The sequence below is a fragment of the Danio rerio genome, chromosome 15 (assembly GCF_052040795.2).
Source record: "Danio rerio strain M-AB ecotype USA chromosome 15, GRCz13ab, whole genome shotgun sequence".
Taxonomy (NCBI): Eukaryota; Metazoa; Chordata; class Actinopteri; order Cypriniformes; family Danionidae; genus Danio; species Danio rerio.
The window spans coordinates 748,398-770,556 of NC_141035.1; the positions used below are offsets into that span (position 1 = coordinate 748,398).

The 22,159-nt window shown below is 42.7% G+C and overlaps 1 protein-coding gene across 6 annotated transcripts; it reads left to right on the top strand.

Annotated features, from left to right (window-relative positions):
• Nucleotides 1-1,146: 1,146 nt before the first annotated feature.
• On the top strand, nt 1,147-21,786 carry si:dkey-7i4.1. 6 transcript variants are annotated; one of them, XM_087282994.1, is made up of 12 exons: nt 1,147-1,194; nt 3,159-3,251; nt 3,340-3,483; nt 4,898-4,945; nt 6,783-8,598; nt 10,722-10,895; nt 10,999-11,172; nt 13,273-13,443; nt 13,956-14,120; nt 16,175-16,221; nt 16,538-19,257; nt 21,669-21,786. In XM_087282994.1, exons 2-11 carry the CDS (start codon nt 3,218-3,220, stop codon nt 17,053-17,055), a joined length of 3,291 nt encoding a protein of 1,096 aa, XP_087139120.1. In that variant the 5' UTR covers nt 1,147-1,194; nt 3,159-3,217; the 3' UTR covers nt 17,056-19,257; nt 21,669-21,786.
• The last annotated feature ends 373 nt before the right edge of the window (nt 21,787-22,159 follow it).

Sequence of the window (22,159 nt, forward strand, 5' to 3'; positions counted from 1 at the left end):
TTCTGTCACATCTATAAATTCATGTCGACACAATGCATTAAATCTCTGCAGATCTCGGCAGGAATCAGTCATTCAGTTTCTTTCGGCTTAGTTCCTTTTTTTATCATGGGTCGCCACAGCAGAATGGTCCACCAACTTGTTAAGCATACGTTTTATGCAGCGGATGCCTTTCCAGCCACAACCCAGTACTGGTAAACACCCATACACACTCATTAACACACACTATCCACCTTAATAGAGGTATGAAGAAAGGTTCAATAAGTGTAACTGGTAATGCTAATGTTTTCATTTTTCATTTATTTTCTTTTTCGCTTAGTCCCTTCAACAATCCGGGGTCGCCACAGCGGAATGAACCACCAACTTATCCAGTTCGTTTTTACGCAGCGGATGCCCTTCCAGCTGCAAACCATCTCTGGGAAGTATTCACACACACTCATACACTACGGACAATTTAGTCTACCCAGTTCACCTGTACCGCATGTCTTTGGACTGTGGGGGAAACCGGAGCTCCCGGAGGAAACATGCAAACACAGAAACGCCAACTGAGCTGAGGTTCGAACCAGCGACCTTCTTGCTGTGAGGCGACAGCACTACCTACTGCTCCTCTGTGTCGCCTGGTAATGTTTTTTAATGTTTAATTGATCCCTGCTTGAAGGCACGGTGGCTCAGTGGTTAGCACTTTTGTTTCTCAGCAAGCAGGATGCTGATTTGAGTCCACTGGCTGGGTCAGTTGGCATTTCTGTGTGGAGTTTGCATGTTCTCTCTGCGTTGGCGTGGGTTTAGTGTGTAGTGTGGGAATGGGTGTATATGGATGTTTCCCAGTGATGGGATGCAGCTGAAAGGGCATCCTCTGTGTAAAACATATGCTGGATAAGTTGGTGGTTCATTCCACTGTGGCGACCCCAGATTAATAAAGGGACTCAGCTGAAAATAAAATGAGTGAGTTCTAGGGTAAAACCTTAGATTTTTAGCAGTATGGGGATCAGCTTTGTTTCGTTTGGTCAGTATAAATATGGAAATCCCCCACATGCCAACATGTTTATGAGTCTGGTGATCCTCCTCCTCCTCGATTCTCACACCTCTTCCTGAAAACTTGGTTTCACTTTTTCTGCTGAAATAAAAACGATTTCACAACTGCTGTTTGACACAGCGTCTTCTGAGGAACCAATAAACAGACCTACCAGTGTAATTTAGGTGAGAATTCAATCTTCCTTGTGTTGTTTTCATCTTTAAATGTACATTATCATTGATCATCTTGAGTTTACAGTTTCAGCGCGGTGTTATGTTGATGATTTTCAGCTCATGGTTTCAGGTTTGTTCTTGTTAACGTAAAACAGAAAGCGGCACAATCTGATATTGTTGTCATATTGTGTGAAATAACAGTGTTTCTTTGTGTTTTACTGTGAAATACTCGACCGTATTTATTAACTGTTCTCAGTTCTTCTATGGCGTATTAAAGCATCACTCTGCAACTTTAGTATGTTTTGATTTAGGGCTGCCCGATATTGGAAAAACGGACATTGCAATGTTTTCATTTACTGCGATTCATATTGTGAAATAAATCCAATTTCACCAGATGACTTAAAGAGCTTGTGAAGAATTCATAATTTTAGATCGATTTGAACGATTCTGTAGGGAAGCATCTCATCTCCTCTTATTTTTGTCCGCTTTTTTGGGGCCGGGTCGCGGGGGCAGCGTGTCTACCAGACTACCCTCACACCAGACACTTCCTGCAGCTCATCTGGGAGATCCTGAGGTGTTCCCAGGCCAGCCGAGAGAAATAGTCCCTCCAGCGTGTCCTGGGTCTACCACACATGCCTAGAACACCTCCCTGTAGGCGTCCAGGAGGCATCCGAAACAGATGAACACCTCAGCTGACTTCTCTCGATGTAGAGGGGCAGCGGCTCTCACCAAGCTCCTCTCGGGTGACAGAGCTCCTCACCTTGTCTATAAGGGTGCACCCTACCACCCTGCAAAGGAAACTCATTTCAGCCGCTCGTATCTGAGATCTTGTCCTTTCAGTCATGACTTCCAATCTCATGACCATAGAGTGGGAACGTAGGTTGACTGGTAAATCGAAAGCTTTGCCTTTCGGCTCAGCACTTCTTTATTCATCCTGTTTAGCGCTTTAAATTCTTTTGGACATAATTAGGTGCTGCTTGTCAATCAGACAAAGCTTCTTTGTTCCTGCTGTCAATTGTGGAAAGAATAATCGATAAAAGTGTCCAGATAAACGGCTGTAAGGTTAACTGCAGGCGCTGTGTGATGTGCATGTACACAAAAGGGAGTCAGATTTGTCCGGGGAGTCAGACTTTGACTTTGAGGCACTAGTCACTGCTAACTTAATAGAGCAGGAGCACACAGTTATGTTTTGTTAAATAAGTTGCATATAAAAGTTACGTTTCAAAACAGCCTAAATTTTGTCAACCTGCCAATGCATTTTTTTTACCCCAATTCAAAACCGCCAAATTGGGCGGGAAATTACCCAATCTGCCAACACCGCTTGGCAGTAGCTGATACGCACTTCCCAAAAGATGTGCCACAAGCTCTTTGATTGGCCGACTTGGTAGCGCTAATGAATGTGTGCGGGTGTAGGAGCCGTGCAAACCTGTTGGAGCGAGTGTTTACAATCGTTGAGTCCCATGAAGGAGCTCCAAATGGAAATTTTTGTTTGTGACTATAATTAGGGTTGTACGTACTCCGATTCCCGCCTCTGAATGACTGAATGAGTTTTAGCTACTTGTACATTGAGGTAGCGTTCAGAAAAAACAAAACACCAGCGAAGAAACTCGACACAGAGGAACATAAACACCTACTGCCAGCTAGTGTTTCAGAAGTGTTATTGCAGATCAACACAAACAGCAGCAGAAGTATAAATGCACAGTAACGCGCAAGGCAGGCGCCATGGGTCACGCCAATCACTCAACTCAGAAGTATAAACCAGGCTTTAGAAAAATTTATGTTTGGTTTTGGTTTCTGTTTTAGCTGCAGTCATTCGTGAGGGGTTGCCACAGAAAAAGAAACCAAATCCAAACATAATGTCATAAAGTAAATCTTATTGGCCCTATTGGCCCTTAAGACGTACACTCTCATTCACTTCCATTCATTTTTAGACGGTACATGAAATGTATCATTCATTATTATTATTTTTTTTAAAGTTCAGGTTTACAGAGGAGCTGATGAAACATGTCAGACAGCAGTGAGTCAGTGAAGGACAATGGAATCTGATGAACAGCATAATGACACACTGGGTAAGCTGGAGGAAAGAAAGCGGAAATGTAAGTCAGAATGTTAAAACTGTCATTCAAGACATGTCAGTAATGCCTGCTTGTATTCCAGTCCAGATGGGCAGCAGTGGTAACAGTGGAATCAATGCTGATCTGAGAGCTGAAAAAGAAGCAACAGTGATTGCTCCTTTACTCAATGGAAACAACATTACAGGGCCAGTAACCTTCAATTACTGTTTGAACTCTGCAGGAAATGGTACTATCTCTAGAACTCTGCTTATTGAGACACACACTGCTTTGTTCAACCCAGGCTCATTCTGAATACGTACTCCTATATACATTTCTGGAGAGTGCCAAATAAGTCCCCGGAGCTACGTTTTTTGCAAATCCGCCAGAGACCTGTAAGAAAAAATTAGGATGACAGAAAATCTTAATGAAGATGTTTATTCAGCATAGCAGTCTCAAAGTGCACTGCAGTATCCTGGTTTTAGAGTCAGAATGAATCCTGGATATTAAACACAAACCTTTATACTGTTTTAGATGTTGCCTTTATACTTGCCTTTAGATGGTAATGAAGTTGCTCCTTGGCTGTTGACACAGCTGTTCGATCTATCACCATTGATGAGATGGTCCTCTGTGCCACATACCCATCATCATTCTACATCCGTTACCATTTGCTCAAGATGTAGTCACCTCAAACAATGCAGAGACAACAAACTGTTGACTTCTCTAATCTATCATAATCCAGCCCTTTTGGGAAATGGGCATCAGCACACAATTTAGAGTGGAAGTTGGGTTAGGGCAGACCCATCAATGTCAATCACGCCTGTTCTTCTCGCATAAATCCACCAGAGGCCACTTTTGACTGACTGATTGCTTTATTGAATCGTTCTTCGTCAGACTCAAAGCCTGTCGTCACGGTCAACTCCTCTCTGTGTCTCAAATCTTCAGACGTACGCGACAAGCCACTGGACAAACTGGTAAACACAGAAAAGTCTTCCATACAGAGGTAAGCGGTTAGCTGGTGAGTGTAACGGAGGCCAGCTAGTGAAGTGCTGTGCAGGTAAACCTCATTCCTCTGACCTCTAAAGGTGCTCTAGCGACAGATAGAGGCCATGGTCTTTAGCCTCCTTGTTAGAGCAACCGACTCCCATGCGGAAGGTCTACGGTACGATACCAGCTCAGAGCGAGTTGGGTGACGTAGGACCGGCGGGATTACATAAGCGCAAAAGGAATAGCGTCATACCGCCCCGTAGCGTTCGTTTCAAAGACGAAATGCAGCCAAACATTTCTTTGACTACAAAAATCTCTCCAGAAATGTATATAAGGGGACATTTTAAAAATGAGCCTATATTGGCCTTGAAATCAATGCTCATTGACTGAATGTTTTGCCTATTAAAGTTCATATAATAATAAGATTTTTTTTTTTAATCCCTTTCGAATCCCTCTCAGTCATTAAAGGGTCTGCAAAACTGACCGAATTGTTATGTCCTAGATTTTAAGTCTTTTCATGAGTTTTCACTATTTATACTTTGCATAGTAAGAAAAGTAACAACCATTTGGCTATATACAGCTAGAGCACCTGATTTTAACATGTGATTGTAAATATGAAACTTATGTGGTATTTAAAAAAAAGGCTTCATGTTTTCTCTTTTTGTCTCTCTTCACAGAACCACAAAAATATCCAAAGACAGCGGACAAACACACAGAAAAACAAGGTGCCAAAAGTCATATTCTCTTAAGGATAGTTTACATTGCACCGTTAGACAATAACTAACATCAACAGACATGAACATATTGTTATTTCCCCCATTGGCATCTGTTCATGTTTATAGCTTGGTTTCCATCACTCAGGATTAATGGTCATTTTGAAGAATCGCATGAGAAACAAGTGAAGGAAACGACAACATTTTTATCAAATACTTTAATTCATAAAATAGGTTTTATGGTTGCTTGAGGTGGTTTTACACTGAAAAAGGCTTAATGTGAATAATGTAGATCAGGGGTCACCAATCTCGTTCCTGGAGGTCCGGTGCCCTGTAGGGGTTTAGCTCCAACTTGCCTCAACACACCTGCCTGGGTGTTTCAAGTATACCTAGTAAGACCTTGATTAGCTCGTTCACACTATAAATAACCAGAGTTTTCCAATTCAGTCATCTTTGTCTTGAAGAATCCCCCCTTCCACCCCTACTCCTCCTCTTCCCCTGATAGGGCGGCACGGTGGCCCAGTGGTTAGCACTGTTGCCTCACAGCAAGAACCTAGCTGGTTCAGCCACTCACCAGGCCGATTGGTGTTTCTGTGCATAGTTTACATGTTCTCCCCGTGCTTGCGTGGGTTTTTCCCAGTTTCCTTCCACCGTCCAAAGACATACACCTTAAGTAAATTCAATACTCCAAAGTAGCATCTTAAGACAAACTCTTCCCTGCTGAAAAATCCACCTTAAACCAGCCTAGGCAGGTTTTAGAGGGGTTTTGGCCATTTCCAGCCTGGTCTTAGCTGGTCAGGCTGGGAGATGACCAGCTAAAACCAGCTTTACCAGCCTAGCCAGGCTGGGAACCCAGCCAAAACCAGCTATGTCCAGCTTAAACCAGGCAAAAAATAGCAAAACCCCTATAAAACCAGGCTGGTCAACCAGCCTAGGCTGGTTTAAGCTAGATTTTTCAGCAGGGAAGAGTTTGTCTTAAGATGCTACTTTGGAGTAGTGAATTTACTTAAGGTATATGTCTTTAGACAGTGGAAGGAAACTGGGGAAAACCCACGCAGGCATGGGGAGAACATGTAAACTTCGCACAGAAACACCAATCGGCCTGGTGAGTGGCCAAACCAGGTTCTTGCTGTGAGGCAACAGTGCTAACCACTGGGCCGCCGTGCTGCCCTATCAGGAGAAGAGGAGGGGTAGGGGTGGAAGGGGGGATTCTTCAAGACAAAGATGACTGAATTGGAAAACTCTGGTTATTTATAGTGTCAGTATTCATCTGATTGGTGCAATATATGGAGCTGATGCGGTACCAGCTGTTCAATCATAAGCACGTGATCCTCTCGAAGTTAGTTAATAAATAAACCAAAGGGCAAGGCAGTGGCGCAGTATGTAGTGCTGTCGCCTCACAGCAAGAAGGTCGCTGGTTTGATCCTTGGCTCAGTTGACGTTTCTGTGTGGAGTTTGAATGTTCTCCCTGCATTCGCGTGGGTTTCCTTCGGGTGCTCCGGTTTCCCCCACAGTCCAAAGACATGCAGTACAGGTGAATTGGGTAGGCTAAAGTGTCTGTAGTGTATGAGTGTGTGTGTGAATGTGTGTATGGATGTTTCCCAGAGATGGGTTGCAGCTAAAAGGGCATCCGCTGCGTAAAAATGTGCTGCATAAGTTGGCAGTTCATTCCGCTGTGGCGACCCCAGATTAATAAAGGGACTAAGTAACAAGAAAATGACTGAAATAGACCACACTTAAACAGCAATTTAGTTCAATATGTTGAATAAAATTTGATGCCAATGCTTTGTTGTTGTCGTTTATTAATCATGTGTTTGCTTCCCCTCATATTTTATGTTCTTTATAACAGATGATTTGAAGCTGCAGAAAATCTTGGAGACTCACAGAACCTACATGAAGAAGAAAGTGGACTGTATCTTAGACTGCACAAAGGAAAATGCAGAACATTTCAAGGCTTTTTACACAGAACTCTTCATCGCAGAAGGAGATATGCAAGATGTCAACCAGGAACATGAGATTCTGAAGATCGACGATGCTTTCAAGAAAAAAAAGGCTTCACTCAGATCAATCAGATGCAAGGATATATTTGCTGAACTGAAGGCAAAATCGGAGAAAAACACTGTGCTGACCAAGGGCATCGCTGGCATCGGAAAAACCGTCTCTGTGCGCAAGTTCATCCTGGACTGGGCTGAAGGACAAACCAATCATGACATACACTGCGTGTTCCTGCTTCCATTCCGTGAAATTAATTTAATGACAAACGAAGATTTCAATCTCCACGAGTTTCTGCTGAAATTTTATCCTGAACTGAAGGAGCTGGAGACGTCGGTGATGTTTCAGCAGTGCAATCTAGCATTTATATTTGATGGACTCGATGAGAGTCGCCTGCCTTTAAATTTCAAAAGCAGAACACTGAACAACGTTGAGGAAAGATCATCCGTGGACATGCTGTTTACAAGTCTAGTCAAAGGCAATCTGCTTCCGTCGGCTCTTGTCTGGGTGACCTCGCGACCTGCAGCAGCCAATCAGATCCCCCCTCGATATGTAGGATTGTTCACAGAGGTGCAAGGATTCACCGATCAACAGAAGGAGAAGTATTTTAGAAATAGAATCGCAGATGAGACTCAGGCCTCCAAAATCATCTCCCACATTAAGACATCTCGTAGTCTCTACATCATGTGCCACATTCCTGTGTTCTGCTGGATCACGGCCACCGTTCTTCAGGATATCCTCCAGAGGAATATCGAAAGCATCGGCACAACACTCACTGAAATGTACATCCACTTCCTGCTGATACAGATGAACATGAAGAGCCAGAAGTACGATCCTGAAGAAGAAAGAGAATACGCCAAGCTCTTGGAAGCAAACAGAGAAGTGATTCTGAAACTAGCCAAGCTAGCGTTTGAACAGCTGAAGAAGGAAAATGTTGTGTTTTATGAGCAGGATCTGAAGGATTGTGGTATTGATGTGAATGTAGAGTTCACGGGAATGATCGCAGAGATCTTTAAGGTGGAACATGGTCTTCATGAAGCAAAGGTTTTCTACTTTGTACATCTGAGTGTTCAAGAGTTTCTGGCTGCGGTGTATGTGTTCTTCTGCTTTCTAAACAGGAACACCCATGAGCTTACTTTTTTCTTTGAAAGTTCACAAAATACACCACGAGAGCTTCAGTTCCTCTTTAAAAAGACGTTCAGGAAAGTCAAGTTTCATGACTTAATCAAGAGGGCCACTGACAAAGCAATGCGCAGTAAGCGAGGACATCTGGACCTGTTCCTGCGGTTTCTGCTTGGCATTTCGCTGGAGTCCAGTCAAAATCTGCTCAAAGGCCTGTTCTCGCACGTTATAGACACCACGAGGAGCATCAAAAAAATAAGTCCGCACTTTAAACATTTGCAAAACAAGAACATCTCATGCGATTGTTCAGTCAACCTATTTTTCTGCCTGCTTGAGCTCAAGGATCACTCGTTATACGAGGAAATCCAGAGAAGCCTCAATTCAGATAGACGTCCAAGCAAAGAACTCTCGTCTTCAATGTGCACAGTGCTGACCTACATAGTGCTGATGTCAGAGAAGGAGCTGGACGAGCTCAACCCAAAGAGATTCACATCATCACAGGAAAACTACAGGAAACTCGTCCCAGCGGTTAGGTGCTGCAGAAAAGCGCTGTGAGTAATTTCACTAGCTGTTTACATCCAACTAGTTCTATGCACATTTTGAAGCACATTTTGAGGTTGGAGGTTGGTTGGTGAAGGGGCGTCGTGGACAAAATTGAAGAGGGTTGGGTAGTCGGGGAAGAAAGTGAAAGTGAACAGCGGATGGGGAGGAGAGCGGTTAAGGAGGGAGATTGATAAAATAAGGTGCCGGATCAGATTTCAGAGATGCCGGATCTGGCATGTTCTGGTACAACACTGTGTACTGGCGTTAAACTCTGGTTATAAGAAATCATGTGATGATAAAAATGAGTGTGTGGTTCACTAATGTTATTATTACCTCCAGGACTGTCCTTAACACCTGTAATCCCAAAGAGTGTCTTATGACTCCAGACTCCAGCACAGTGGTCACCAAACTTGTTCCTGGAGGGCCGGTGTCCTGCAGATTTTCGCTCCAACCCTAATAAAACACACCTGAACAAGCTAATCAAAGTCTTACTAGGTCAACTTGAAACATCCAGGCAGGTGTGTTGAGGCAAGTTGGAGCTAAACCCTGTAGGGACATCGGCCCTCCAGGACCGAGATTGGTGACCGCTGCTCCAGCACGTGTTCATTGCATTATTTTTGAGGCACAAGTAATTTATTATACAAGAAAAAGACACTGTTCTCTTTGACTCATTAGATTTGACTCAAATCTTTTATGTTTAATATGTATGTGACATTCCAGTTTTGTGCATAAATTTAATTAGTGTCTTTGGTCAGAAACACAGCTACTCTTAGCTATTTGATCAGAAAACAAGATCAAATTACACTGTGAAATACACTCACCCGCCACTTTATTAGGTACACCTTACTGGTTCCGGGTTGGACCCCTTTTGTCTTCAGATCTGCCTTAATCCTTCGTGGCAGAGATTCAACAAGCTACTGGAAATTTTCCTCAGAGATTTTGCTCCATATTGACATGATAGCATCACACAGTTGATGTAGATTTGTCGGCTGCACATCCATGATGCCAGTCTCCCATATTGGATTGAGCTCTGGTGACTGTGGAGGCCATTTGAGTACATTGAACTCATCGTCATGTACACCAGTCTGAGATGTTTGAGCTTTATGACATGCTGCGTTATCCTGCTGGAAGTAGCCATCAGAAGATGGAGACACTGTGCTCATAAAGGGATGGACATGGTCAGCAGCAATACTCAGGTAGGCTGTGGCGTTGATGCTCAATTGGTACTAATGGACCCAAAGAAAATCTCCCCCACACCATTACACCACCACCACCAGCCTGAACCGCTGATACAAGGCAGGATGGATCCATGCTTTCAAGTTGTTGAAGCCAAATTGTGAGCAGAGCATCCGAATGTGTCAGCAGAAATGGAGACTCATCAGAGCAGGCGACGTTTCTCCAGTTTCCTGTTCTTAGCTGACAGGAGCGGCACCCGGTGTGGTCGTCTTCTGCTGTAGCCCATCCGCCTCAAGGTTGGACGTGTTGTGTGTTCAGAGATGTTCTTCTGCAGAGCTCGGTTGTAACGAGTTCTTATTTGAGTTACTGTTGCCTTTCTATCAGCTGGAACCAGTCTGGCCATTCTCCTCTAACCATCAACAAGGCATTTGCGCCCACAGAACTGCCGCTCACTGGATATTCCCTCTTTTTCAGACCATTCTCTGAAAGCCTAGAGATGGTTGTGCGTGAAAACCCCAGTAGCAGAAATTTCTGAAATACTCAGAGCAGCCCGTCTGACACCAACAACCATGCCACGTTCAAAATCACTTAAATCCCTTTTCTTCCCCATTCTGATGCTCGCTTTGAACTGCAGCAGACCGTCTTGACCATGTCTACATGTCGAAAAGCATTGAGATGCTGCCCTGTGATTGGCTGATAAGAAATTTGCGGTAACAAGCAGTTGGACCGGTGTACCTAATAAAGTGGCCAGTAAGTGTATACCGGGGGCTTAAATATTAAGGATACACTTGGTCTCAGTTACTAATCATGTGCAAACGTTTGTGTGAAATGTGCATTTGGACATTTTCACAAAATATTGTGAGCGCATAAATACAAAAATGATTAGTGAATGAGACCCAAAGTCTGTTTTGCAGAAGCATTTAAGTAAATCTGAGTAAACATTGTGCTTTGTCAGATTTAACGGCTGTGGTCTGGATGAAACGTCCTTTCAAACCATATCTTCAGCTCTACAATCATCAGACTCTTATCTGACAGAGCTGGAGCTCAGTAACAATCATCTGCAGGATTCAGGAGTGAAGCTGCTCTCCGATGGACTGAAGAGTTCACACTGTCAACTGAACATACTAAGGTTTGACAGTTACATTCAGATATGTGGACATCAGAGACTTATTTTACACCTTGTAAAAAAGGGTCCCCTTTATTGTCACTGATTGTTTTTGTTCTTTACACAGGCTGTGTGGATGTGGTCTCACTGATCAGTCCTGTGAAAGCTTGTCTTCAGCTCTGCAATCATCAAACTCTGTCCTGAGAGAGCTGGATATGAGTAACAATATGCTTAAAGATTCTGGAGTAAAGCTTCTTTCTGTTGCATTGAAGAGTCTTAACTGTAAACTGGAGAGACTGAGGTTTGAATTTCCCTTTTTTTTCTTTTTTCATTGCTTTAACTGTGTTTTTTTAACAGTTTTATTGATTCTTAAGCTAATTACGAATATTAATACATTTTATTTGTAATGCGCTTTTCCTAGTCTCAAAGCGCTTCAAGGGAAGATACTAACAAGGCAAGCAGAACAGCACAACATTAAAAAGATGTAATGAAACAATAAAAATATTAACCATAAGATAGAATAAAAAGTTAACAAATCGATCAGCCTAAGCTAAAAGCAATGCTAAAAAAGTGAGTCTTTAAACAGTCCAGAGAAGTGGCATTCCTAATGCTGATGGGTAGTGCATTCCACAGCTTAGGGCACACTGTATGAGAAAGCCCTTCCACCCATGGTCTTGAATTTACAGAGTGGCTGATGCAGGGTAAGTCCCGATGCAAAACGAAGACTGCGGGCTGGGGTGGAAAGAGTCACCAGGTCACAGATGTAACCAGGTGCTAGCCCATGCACTGCTTTAAAGGTTTAAATCAAGGTCTTAAAATCAATCCGTGCCTTAATAGGAAGCCAGTGTAATTGTTGAAGTACAGGATTATTTTGGTGACGTGATGATGTGTGCGTCAGAACCTGTGCAGCGGAACTTTGTATGTACTGTAATCTTCTGAGAGAACTTGTAGGTAACCCCCCCCCAAAAAAGTGAATTACATTAATCAAGACCTGATGTGATAAAGGCATGGATTAGCCTCTCTGCATTAAGTCGTGAGAGATATGGTCTAATCTGTGCAATACTGCAGAGATGAAAGAAGGCAGTGTTTGTTAAGTGTTTGAAGTGGGAGTTAAACAGAGCCGTGCATCAAAGAGCACCCTAAAGGCCTGTGCACACGAGACGTTTTTTGCTCGCGTTTTCCGTCGATGCTTCACGCCTCGTGACTAAATAAAGGGCGTCAATGTGATCGTGCACACCAATGCGCAAAGCGTCATTTAAAAAAAAAAAAACGCCTCATGCTCGTTTTTTTTTGTTTAGATGCGCGACGTCAAAACCTTCTCCATCAATCAGGTTGTCCCTTTTGTTCACGTGCACGGAGCTGCTGAAGTTACAGTAAACAGCACTTGGAGGCGCTCAAGCGCAAAACTGTCAATGCGAGCGCACATTGAAGAAGATGCCCAGAGGCGATGTGAACGTTTAGCTGCTCATTGCTCTAGTGAACAATCATTTCTTCATCGCTAGAGCTGGAGCTGCTGCTTGAACCATCTATGCTTGTTCAAGTCACCAGTGAATTTAACAACATCCGTGTGAACTTCCTCTCCTTCTCTTCTGCTGTGTTATAAGCGTTTGTCAGAAGCTTAAAGTTGCGTAGCACCATCTAAGGTCAAGGAGTGATTTTGCATACTCTTCTGCTTGACGCCAGTGAAAATCGCTTGTGTTTGAATCTGGAAAAACATCTTGTAAACTGCTGACGATAAACGCAAAAAGCGTCCCGGCGTGTTGGAGCCTTAAGGATACGTATCTGGGTGGAAGGAGACAGTTGAACTGTCCTCAATTAGAGAATAGAACACAGGATCTCTGTACAGAATGCAAACAAACCCATCCCAAACTAGTCCCCAATTAAAGTCACACCTTGGCTATAATTAATACATTTAAATCCTTCATGACACAATAGTTGAAAAAAAACTAAAGAAATTAAAATACTAACTTAAACTGTTTCAACATATGTGCATTGATTCACCTAATACAATTTAGGACATTGTAAAATATGTTAACCTAAAATAAAGCAGATGGATTTGTGAACTTTTTTGAGACATCTTGATTTTTAATAAAACCAAAGAGCACAAGCCAAATGACCAACCCACATCTTCAGCAATACAGTGTATATTTTAATCTTTGCTGAACTGGTCTGGAAATGTTACAGTAAAAATGGTTTAACTTCAAATTGAAAAAGATGTGTGTTTGCAACCCTGGACCTCATATTAACATTGTTTAATTTACTATGTCATTCATCATCATCATCATCATCATCATCATCACCACTCAGGCTCAGGACTCTTTCCAATATTGTGCTGTTTTTTTTATTTTATTTTAGCGATTATTATATTTGAATGTATTTTCTTTGTTCTTCTCGTGTGCAGATTTTCTATGTGCAATCTCACTGCTGAGTCTTGTGAGAGTCTATCATCAGTTGTAGAGTTGTCAAACTCTGTCCTGAGAGAGCTGGACCTCAGTAACAATGACCTGCAGGATTCAGGAGTGAAGCTTCTCTCTGATGGACTGAAAAGAAACTGTAGGCTGGAGATCCTGAGGTATTTTATTTTTGTTTCTTTTTACATTCAATTATTGGATTATGGAAGGCTGAAATGTGATTTCACACCTAGATGTTTGTCTCGGAACCTGGCACGTTTGCCCTCTTAGCTAGGTTAGTTTGGGCATTTGTGAACACCGAGATGACTCTGATTGGCCGTGAAGGTCATCGGTTCACCACTCTTCATCGATGTTCACTAAGTGCAAACACAAATGCACATACACGAGCGCTTCAAAACCACATTGATTAGCTGGTGCGTCCCTGTATGTGTTTGCACTCGGCGAACAGCAGTGAAGAGTGGTAAACCGATGACCTTTATGGCCAATCACAGTCATTTCTGTTGAGGACACGAATGCAATGACCAATCAGTGATGTTTAAGTACGCACTTAACATCGTTCAAATGTTAGCTGGAAATTGATATATTTTAATCTTTAGTAGCGATTGGTACCGAACTTGATGCTTTTGTCAAACATAACATCCAGTATGTGAATTGTTGTTGTGTGTGTCTGCAGGTTGTCAGGCTGTATGGTGACCGAGGTAGGCTGTGGTTTTCTGTCTTCGGCCCTGAGCTTAAACACCTCGACCCTGAGAGAGCTGGACCTGAGCTACAATCATCCAGGAGATTCAGGAGAAAAGCTGCTGTCTGATGTACACAATCAGCCAAACTGCAGACTCTGGTATGTCAAGAAGACATGTTTTGTTAGTAAAATGTCAATCTTTTAATTAGATAACACCGGCGAGGGAAATAATTCATTGACTTTGGTTTATTTATCAGTTTAAGTATAGCCTACTGGCCAATGGCTAAATTTGCAGCCTTAGTGTGTAATGTCAAGAGGGACGCTGAGAAGGAAGGTGCAGATCAACACAGAAGCAAACAGGGGTACAGAGGCAGTCCTGAGTAGTGGTCAATACACAGGTGATTGGTCAAAGGGCCGAAGGGTGGAGCTGCGGTAGGTAGGTAGGTCATACATCCACAGTGGGTTAGGAGGCTCTGTTTCAGGAAGCACCGGCAGTTAATTTAACCCCAGTGGGTTAGGAGGCTTTGGTTCAGGAGGCACGGGCAGTTCATTTAACGCCAATGGGTCAGAAGGATTTGGTTCAGGAGCCACTTAGAAGTCACATGGCTCTGGGAAGTCACACGGCTCTGGCGAGTCTGGAAACACACAGCTCTGGGAAGTCACACCGCTCTAGTGGCTCTGGGAAATGGCAGCCATTCGCGAGACTCAGGTGGTTGCTGTGGCCAATTGCGGAACTCTGGTGGATCTGGCGGAAGCCATCCATCCAGATCTGGCACCCCTGGAGAATCTTGCAGTGGTGGAGGATCAAGCAGCTCTGGCAGTGACGGAGGATCTGGGAGCTCTGGCAGTGACGGAGGATCTGGGAGCTCTGGCTGTGACGGAGGATCTGGGAGCTCTGGAGGTTGTGGTGGCAGCTCTGGCAGTAACAGCTCTGGTGGTGGCAGCAACTCTGGCAACTCAGTTGGTGGTGGCCATTCTTGTGACTTAGATCAGGGGTCACCAATCTCAGTCCTGGAGGGCCGGTGTCCCTGCAGGGTTTCGCTCCAACTTGCCTCAACACACCTGCCTGGGTGTCTCAAGTGTACCTAGTAAGAACTTGATTAGCTTGTTCAGGTGTGTTTGATTAGGGTTGGAGCGAAAATCTGCAGGACATCGGCCCTCCAGGAACAAGTTTGGTGACCACTGACTTAGATGATGGTATTTCAGGAACAGGAACCAGGACTGGAACTATGACAGGGCAAAACTTAGGACAAGAAACCATCTTCCAAGCCAGCGGAGGACTGGCACTTACCATCTTGTGAGCTAGTGAACAAACTGCAGCCGTCTTGTGACCTGGCGGAGTGAAGGTCATTATGTATGGGATGACAGCCCTGGGGCAGGCTGACTGAAATTAAAAGGCTGTGTGCAAATACCCCATTCCTGGCCAAACAAAATATGCCCTTCTGGGGCCACAGTAAAGCCTGGTTTATACTTCTGCGTCAAGTGACCGGCGCAACCCACAGCGCATGCAACACGCGTAGCTGTGCATTTATACTTCTGCACGCTGTCTCCGTTGGTCTGTATTAACTCTTCCAAAATGCTAGTGGCAGTGAGGTGTAAATGTTCCTCTGTGTGGAGTTTCTTCGCTGCTGTTTTGCTTTTCCTGAACACTTCCGGGATGTACAAGTGGCTCAAACTCGCTCATTTTGAGGCAGGAACCGGCAGACGTGCAACAACTTTAACTATGAGGTAAACACAAAACAAAACTTTCCATCCTGAGCTCCTTCACGGGACTCCACACTTGTAAACAATCGCTCCATTTGGGCTAGCGCCGCTCGCGCGGCTCTCGGTCCCGCCCAGACTCGTCAGCGATACCAAGCCGAACAATCACAGAGCTTACGCTACGTGTTGTTGCGACGTGTAGTTACATTTTTTGAGAGGTGCACGTCAGTGACGCCGACGGCCACGGCTAAGGGCTATGCGTCAACGTCGTAGCATATGCAGACGTTTGACGCAGTAGTATAAATCAGCCTTAAGGGTGTCTTCAGCCACAACCAAGGGAATTATCCGGAGGGTTTGAACCTCTTAAAATAGTTTGACGCTGGGTGTCTAGCAAAATAACATTTGCAAAATACCAAGAAAGTAATTACATATTTATTTAAATAAACATTATTACCAAAAAAACTATATTTGTGTCTGTTTACTGTTTAAATACGACACTGTGTGTTTTATAGTGTGGATCATGGAGGAGAATTCAGGCTTACAACAGGACTACACAAATGTAAGAGTACAAACAACAAAAATAAGCACAAACACACATGAACGAAGTCACCTTTTCTTTGTAATACCTGTAATTATAACTATGTCATCACACAAATTTGTCCTGAATATGTCAAAATCAATGTGCACACCACACATATACACATTAAAAAACTTCCAATATCTGCAAACTCTTGAATGCATCAACTCAGAAATGTTGACGATACCCATTTAATTGTTTGTGTCCTCATAAATAATATAAGAACTCACACTATATTCACTATATTTATAATTAATGAGTGTGTTTGTGATATAAATGTGTCTCTTCTTGTGTTCAGATGCCCGTTTTTTCACACTGGATCCAATCACAGCGAACGCTCGGCTCATTTTGTCCGAGGAGAACAGAAAGGTGACGTGTGTGAGAAAGAAACAGCCGTATCCAGATCATCCAGACAGATTTGAGGGATATCTGCAGGTGCTGTGCAGAGAGAGTGTGTGTGGACGCTGCTACTGGGAGATCGAATGGACTGGTGTGGTGTTCATATCCGTGTCCTATAACAGCATCGGCAGGATGGGGTCTGATAAAGAGTGTTGGTTTGGTTTTAGTAATCAGTCCTGGAGTTTGTTCTGTTCTTCTGACAGATGCAGCTTTACACACAGCAGCACAGAGATTGATCTGCCCGTGAAACACACCAGCAGTAGAATAGGAGTGTATGTGGATCACAGTGCAGGAACTCTGTCTTTCTACAGCGTCTCCGACATCGTCAGCCTCATCCACTCAGTCCAGACCACATTCACTCAGCCGCTCCATCCTGGCTTTTACATTTCACTTGGATCATCAGTGAAACTGTGCTGATGAATCTCATGTCACATGTCAGATTAATTATGGTGGATCGAGGAAGCCAACATCCTGTTAAACTACATTAACTTATTATTATTCTTCCGTCTTCTTCTTCTTAGACTATTTTAAGAACACATCTCCTCCTAGACTGTTCATACTAAAACCACCAAACTAACTCCAAACCTCCAAACTATACTGAATTAGGTTGCTATATCTTCTCCAATTGATTCGACTTAAGGTAACTGTCCCAGAACATTTGGAAAAGTCCCATTGACTTTAACAATATATTAATTTATGCTTGAAACATGCTAGCAACATGCTAATTCATACTCAAACCAAGCTTATGTTAGCAACTGCCTAGCAACTACTCAGAACACCTAAGCAACCACCTAGCAACACCTTAGCAACTGCTCAGGACACCCTAGCAACTAATCCGAATATCCCAGAAACAACCTAGAACGTCTGAACAATCACCTAGCAACACCTTAGCAATTACCTAGGAACGCTTTAGCAACTGCCTAGCAACCAAACAGAACACCCTAGCAACACATTAGCAACCACCTAGCAACACCTTAGCAAGCGCCCAGCAACACCTTAGCAACAACCTAGAACACTTTAGTAACTGCCTTGCAACACCTTCACAACTACTCAGGACACCCTAGCAACCACCTAGCAACACCTTAGCGGTGACCTAGAACACCTTAGCAACCACTCAGAACACCCTACCAAGCGCCTAGCAACAACTTAGCAACCAGCTAGCAACACCTTAGCAATGACCCAGAACACCTTACCAACCGCCTAGCAACACCTTAGCAACCACGAAGCAATGCTTTAGCAACCACCTAGCAACCACTTAGAACACCTTACCAACTGCCTAGCAACCAATCGCAATACCTTAGAAATTACCTAGCAACCACTCAGAAAACCCTAAGAACCACCTAGCAACACCTTAGCAACCACCTAGCAACACATTAGCAACCCCATAGCAACACATTAGCAACCACCTAGCAACCACTCAGAACACCCTAGCAACACCTTCGCAACTACCTAGCAACACCTGAGCAACCGCCTAACAACCACTCAAAACCCACTAGCAACAACTTCGCAACACCTTAGCAAAGACCTAAAACACCTTAGCAACCACCTAGCAATGCCTTAGCAACCACTCAAAGCAACGCTCTTAGCAACTACCTAGCAACATCTTAGCAACCACCTAAAACACTGTAGCAACGTCTTAGCAACTACTCAGAACACCCTAGCAACTGCCTAGCAACACCTTAACAACCTCCTCGCAACACCTTAACAACTACCTAAAACACCCTATCAACACCTTAGCAAATGCCTAGCAACCACTCAGAACACCTTAGCAACCACCTAGCAATGCCTGAACAACCAGTCAAAACACCCAAGCAACGCCTTAGCAACCACTCAGAACACCCTATCAATTGCCAAGCAACACCTTAACAACTACCTGAAACAGCCTAGCAACCACCTAGCAACACCTTAACAACTGCCTAGCAACCACTCAGGACACCTTAGCAACCGCCTAGCAATGCCTGCACAACCGGTCAAAACACCCTAACAACGCCTTAGGAACCACTCAGAACACCCTATCAACTGCCTAGCAACGCCTAAGCAACCACTCAGAACACTCTAGCAGCCACTTAGCAACCACTCAGAACACTCTAGCAGCCACTTAGCAACCACTCACAACCTCCTATCGACAGCCTAGCAAGAAACATACAAATCCATATTAGAAACCTGCTCACCTGTATGTAGTCATAGCTGTTTCAAACCTCTTAAACTACTTCAGTTATTTAAACTTTAAATCTACGTCACACTTTCAGACGAGGCTTTCTCGAGACACCATAAAGATTGTCTATGAACTTTTATAGTTATTAATTGGTGGTTTGCTTTTACATTTTTGTATTAACTTTAATGTCCATGAGCTCTGAGGACGGAGAGAGGCATCATGTGAGAGGCAGTATTGAGCAGAGCCTCCATTACCCCATCATTGCTTCATCCTCTGTAATGAGGAAGCAGAGAGAGAGATGTGCACAATGGAGGAGATGTGATGGAGAGAGGTGATGGAAACTGAAGGAGAGAGGGGAAAGATTCCTCCAGCTATTAGAGCTCTTAGCGAGTGATATAACCTCACCTTTCTTCCTTTTACTGATTTTGGTATTAAATGTTTTCATTCTGTGAAGCACTGATGAAGCACCTGGGGGGTATTCCAGAAAGCTGTGTTAACTTACCATCTGCTAAAACCTAAACTCTCGGTTGATTTACCCAAAACCTGCTTACCGCGAGTATGTTGGTTCCAAAACAGGTGACAAGAGTTAGTTAAATCAACCTCCTGAAGATAACCGCGGGTTAATGCGCGTGCACGGCACACACCTGAAGGCATTTTCAGTAGATCGCCGAATTCACGAGTCACCATAGAAAGTCACGGTGAGGAAAAAAAGGGCAACACACTTTACAGAGGCAGAGCTGGAGGTTTTAAACACAGAGATTACAGATCTGCTTCAACGAAGGAATGAAATATAGAATAATAAATAGATAAGAAAATAAAAAATAAATAATAAGAAAATTTATTAGTTCATTAAATTACACATGCCACCCTCCATTTTATTGTAATGATAAATTAAACTACTCTTTAACATCCTTTTTGAGTATGTTGTGTAACCATTCATGCATTTATTTTTCTTGCCATTAATTTCTTAAGGCCACAATATGTGTATTGACTAATAAGGCTTATAGAAATTGTAATCTTTCTGGAGCTAGAACTCTGTCCAAAGTCATTAAACACAGAAACATTATCATAAAAGGTAATATTTAATTACTGGAGCTCTGTATTTAACACTCTAGAATATTCTTTCTGACATGCAGCTAATAGAAAGAGGCCTGTCTAACTGCTGTCTCCTATAATAAAGGCTTTTCAGTGGTTGAGTTTTTGACTTAAACCACACACTCTGTCACTGTTGTAAGTGATTGTTGTCAGATAGCTTTAGGTTCTTTTTATTTTGCATGCAGACGAAGTTCCTTCTGCCTCAACTAACAAGCAGTGTAAGAATTTTCTGCACTTTTCCATATTTGAATATTACTCTTGGTTCACAAAACCTTTTATCTACATATTTAAATTCTAAAGTAGCTGTATAAGGTCCATCTTCAAAGATAAAGTCACATGAGCATCACCTTAAGGTGAGAAATGTATATGAAAAATATGTTACACGTTGAAAGGTGCGTGTATAAAGCAGTGTACAAAATCATTCATTTTATTTCAGGAAATGAAGAAATGAACAGACCAAACTATTTGATTAAACATAGTTTTTTGACTAATTATATTTTTAGCACTCTTCCATCTGTTTTGTCTGCTTGGGTCACTGAGATTTCCTCTGGGTCAGGCTGCAGGTAGGGTGTCATCGTATAAGGCAGAAAAGGGTATCTTTTGTCCTCCAGCAAGTAACAATGTAGTGCCCAGTAATGATTCTATTTTATAATACAAATATAATAAAAATAAACATTGTGTTAAGCAACATTTGCTTTATAGTTTTTTTTACTATATTTGTATTATACACTTGAATCATTACTTCCTGAAAATCAGCCATTTAGCCTCAACATAGTGATGAGGTGGGGTGTGTGATGAGCTGGTAAGTGGAAGCAGTAATGAGTTTAATAGTTAAAACACCAAAAGATTAAGGATAGAAAATTAAGTTGTACCTGCACACTTATACTTTGGACAAATTTTATATTATCAGTGTCCTTTAGTGACTGATGGAGCTTTAAAACCGGCTGCAATTAATGCACACAATAGCATTTAGAAACCCTGAAAAAAATATTATATAAAAAAATGTAGGTGTGTGTGCGTGAATGTATATATAAGAACGACGTCCTACATCTTAAATTAAAGATATATTTTCCTACAAAAGACAAAGCTGCCACTTATAATATTATACAGAAAAATGTGAGGGTGCAGAAGGAGAGAAAAAACACAAGATCTTTAAGTGAGATTCGAACTCGCTCCGTTGTTCTTTATCGACGCACTGTCCACTACGCTATTCCCGTGCTCTGAATCGTCTCAGTTATGACACGCAGTAATGTATGACCAAGGAACTGTACAAAAGTGTAAAAAACAGTTCAGTGCCAGGCATACTGTACAGGTGGTCATACTGCCACATTGTACAGTTGCCTAAAATGCCCTAACGGGAATACAAAGAGCTGCACTGAATGTTTTTTATGGTAAGCGCAGACCCGCGGTTTGTCACATTTGATTTCAAAAAGTTTTGTTAAATACATTAACATTATGAATTTGGTTATGAAAAAAACTATGCACTTATAACCCTCTCACAACGAAAAAACTTTTATCTGTGTGTCCACATCCATAAATATTCTCATCAAAAGAGCACGCAATGCTCAGTAAACTCTCTGAAACAGACAAACTCTGAAACATAGCAACTTACTCTCTGAACATAACCTGCTCCGGAGCAGGTTATCTTCATAGAGTAAGTTGCTATGGCTACTTAACATACCCAGAAGTTACCTCCGATTTTGGAACCAAAGTTGAGGTTATCCACCTACTTACTCTCAAACTTACCCGGGTATGTCACATAACCTGCTTTCTGGAACAGCCCCCCGCTGTATGTGGCATGCTGATTTTGTCCTGCATTTATTTATATTTGAATGGGCTCATTATTGATCAGTCGTGTAATTGACAGTGTTACCTGATAAATAAATCGTTATGTTGGATTTATGATTTTTAATTCTACTGAAATCGTAATGACTATTAAATAGTGGTGTGACGAGACGCCTACTCCACAAGACGAGACACAAGATCGGGTTCACACATTTTTACCGTTTTTAAGAAATCGTCTTTCCGTTCATTCATTTTCTTTTCGGCTTATTCCCTTAATTAACTTGGGGTTCGCCACTGCGGAATGAACCACCAACTTACCCAGCATATGTTTTACACAACAGATGCCCTTCCAGCTGCAACCCATCAATGGGAAACACCATACACTCTCATTCACACACAGACACTACGAACAATTTTAGCTTATTTAATTCCCCTATAGTGCATGTGTTTGGACTGTGGAGGAAACCCACGCCAACACGAGGAGAA

Coding starts and splice junctions, on each gene's coding strand:
- si:dkey-7i4.1 (XM_087282994.1), top strand. CDS start 3,218: ATGGAATCTGATGAACAGCATAATGACACACTGG. Junction 10,896..10,998: donor TGTCAACTGAACATACTAAG/GTTTGACAGTTA, acceptor TTCTTTACACAG/GCTGTGTGGATGTGGTCTCA. Junction 11,173..13,272: donor TGTAAACTGGAGAGACTGAG/GTTTGAATTTCC, acceptor TCTCGTGTGCAG/ATTTTCTATGTGCAATCTCA.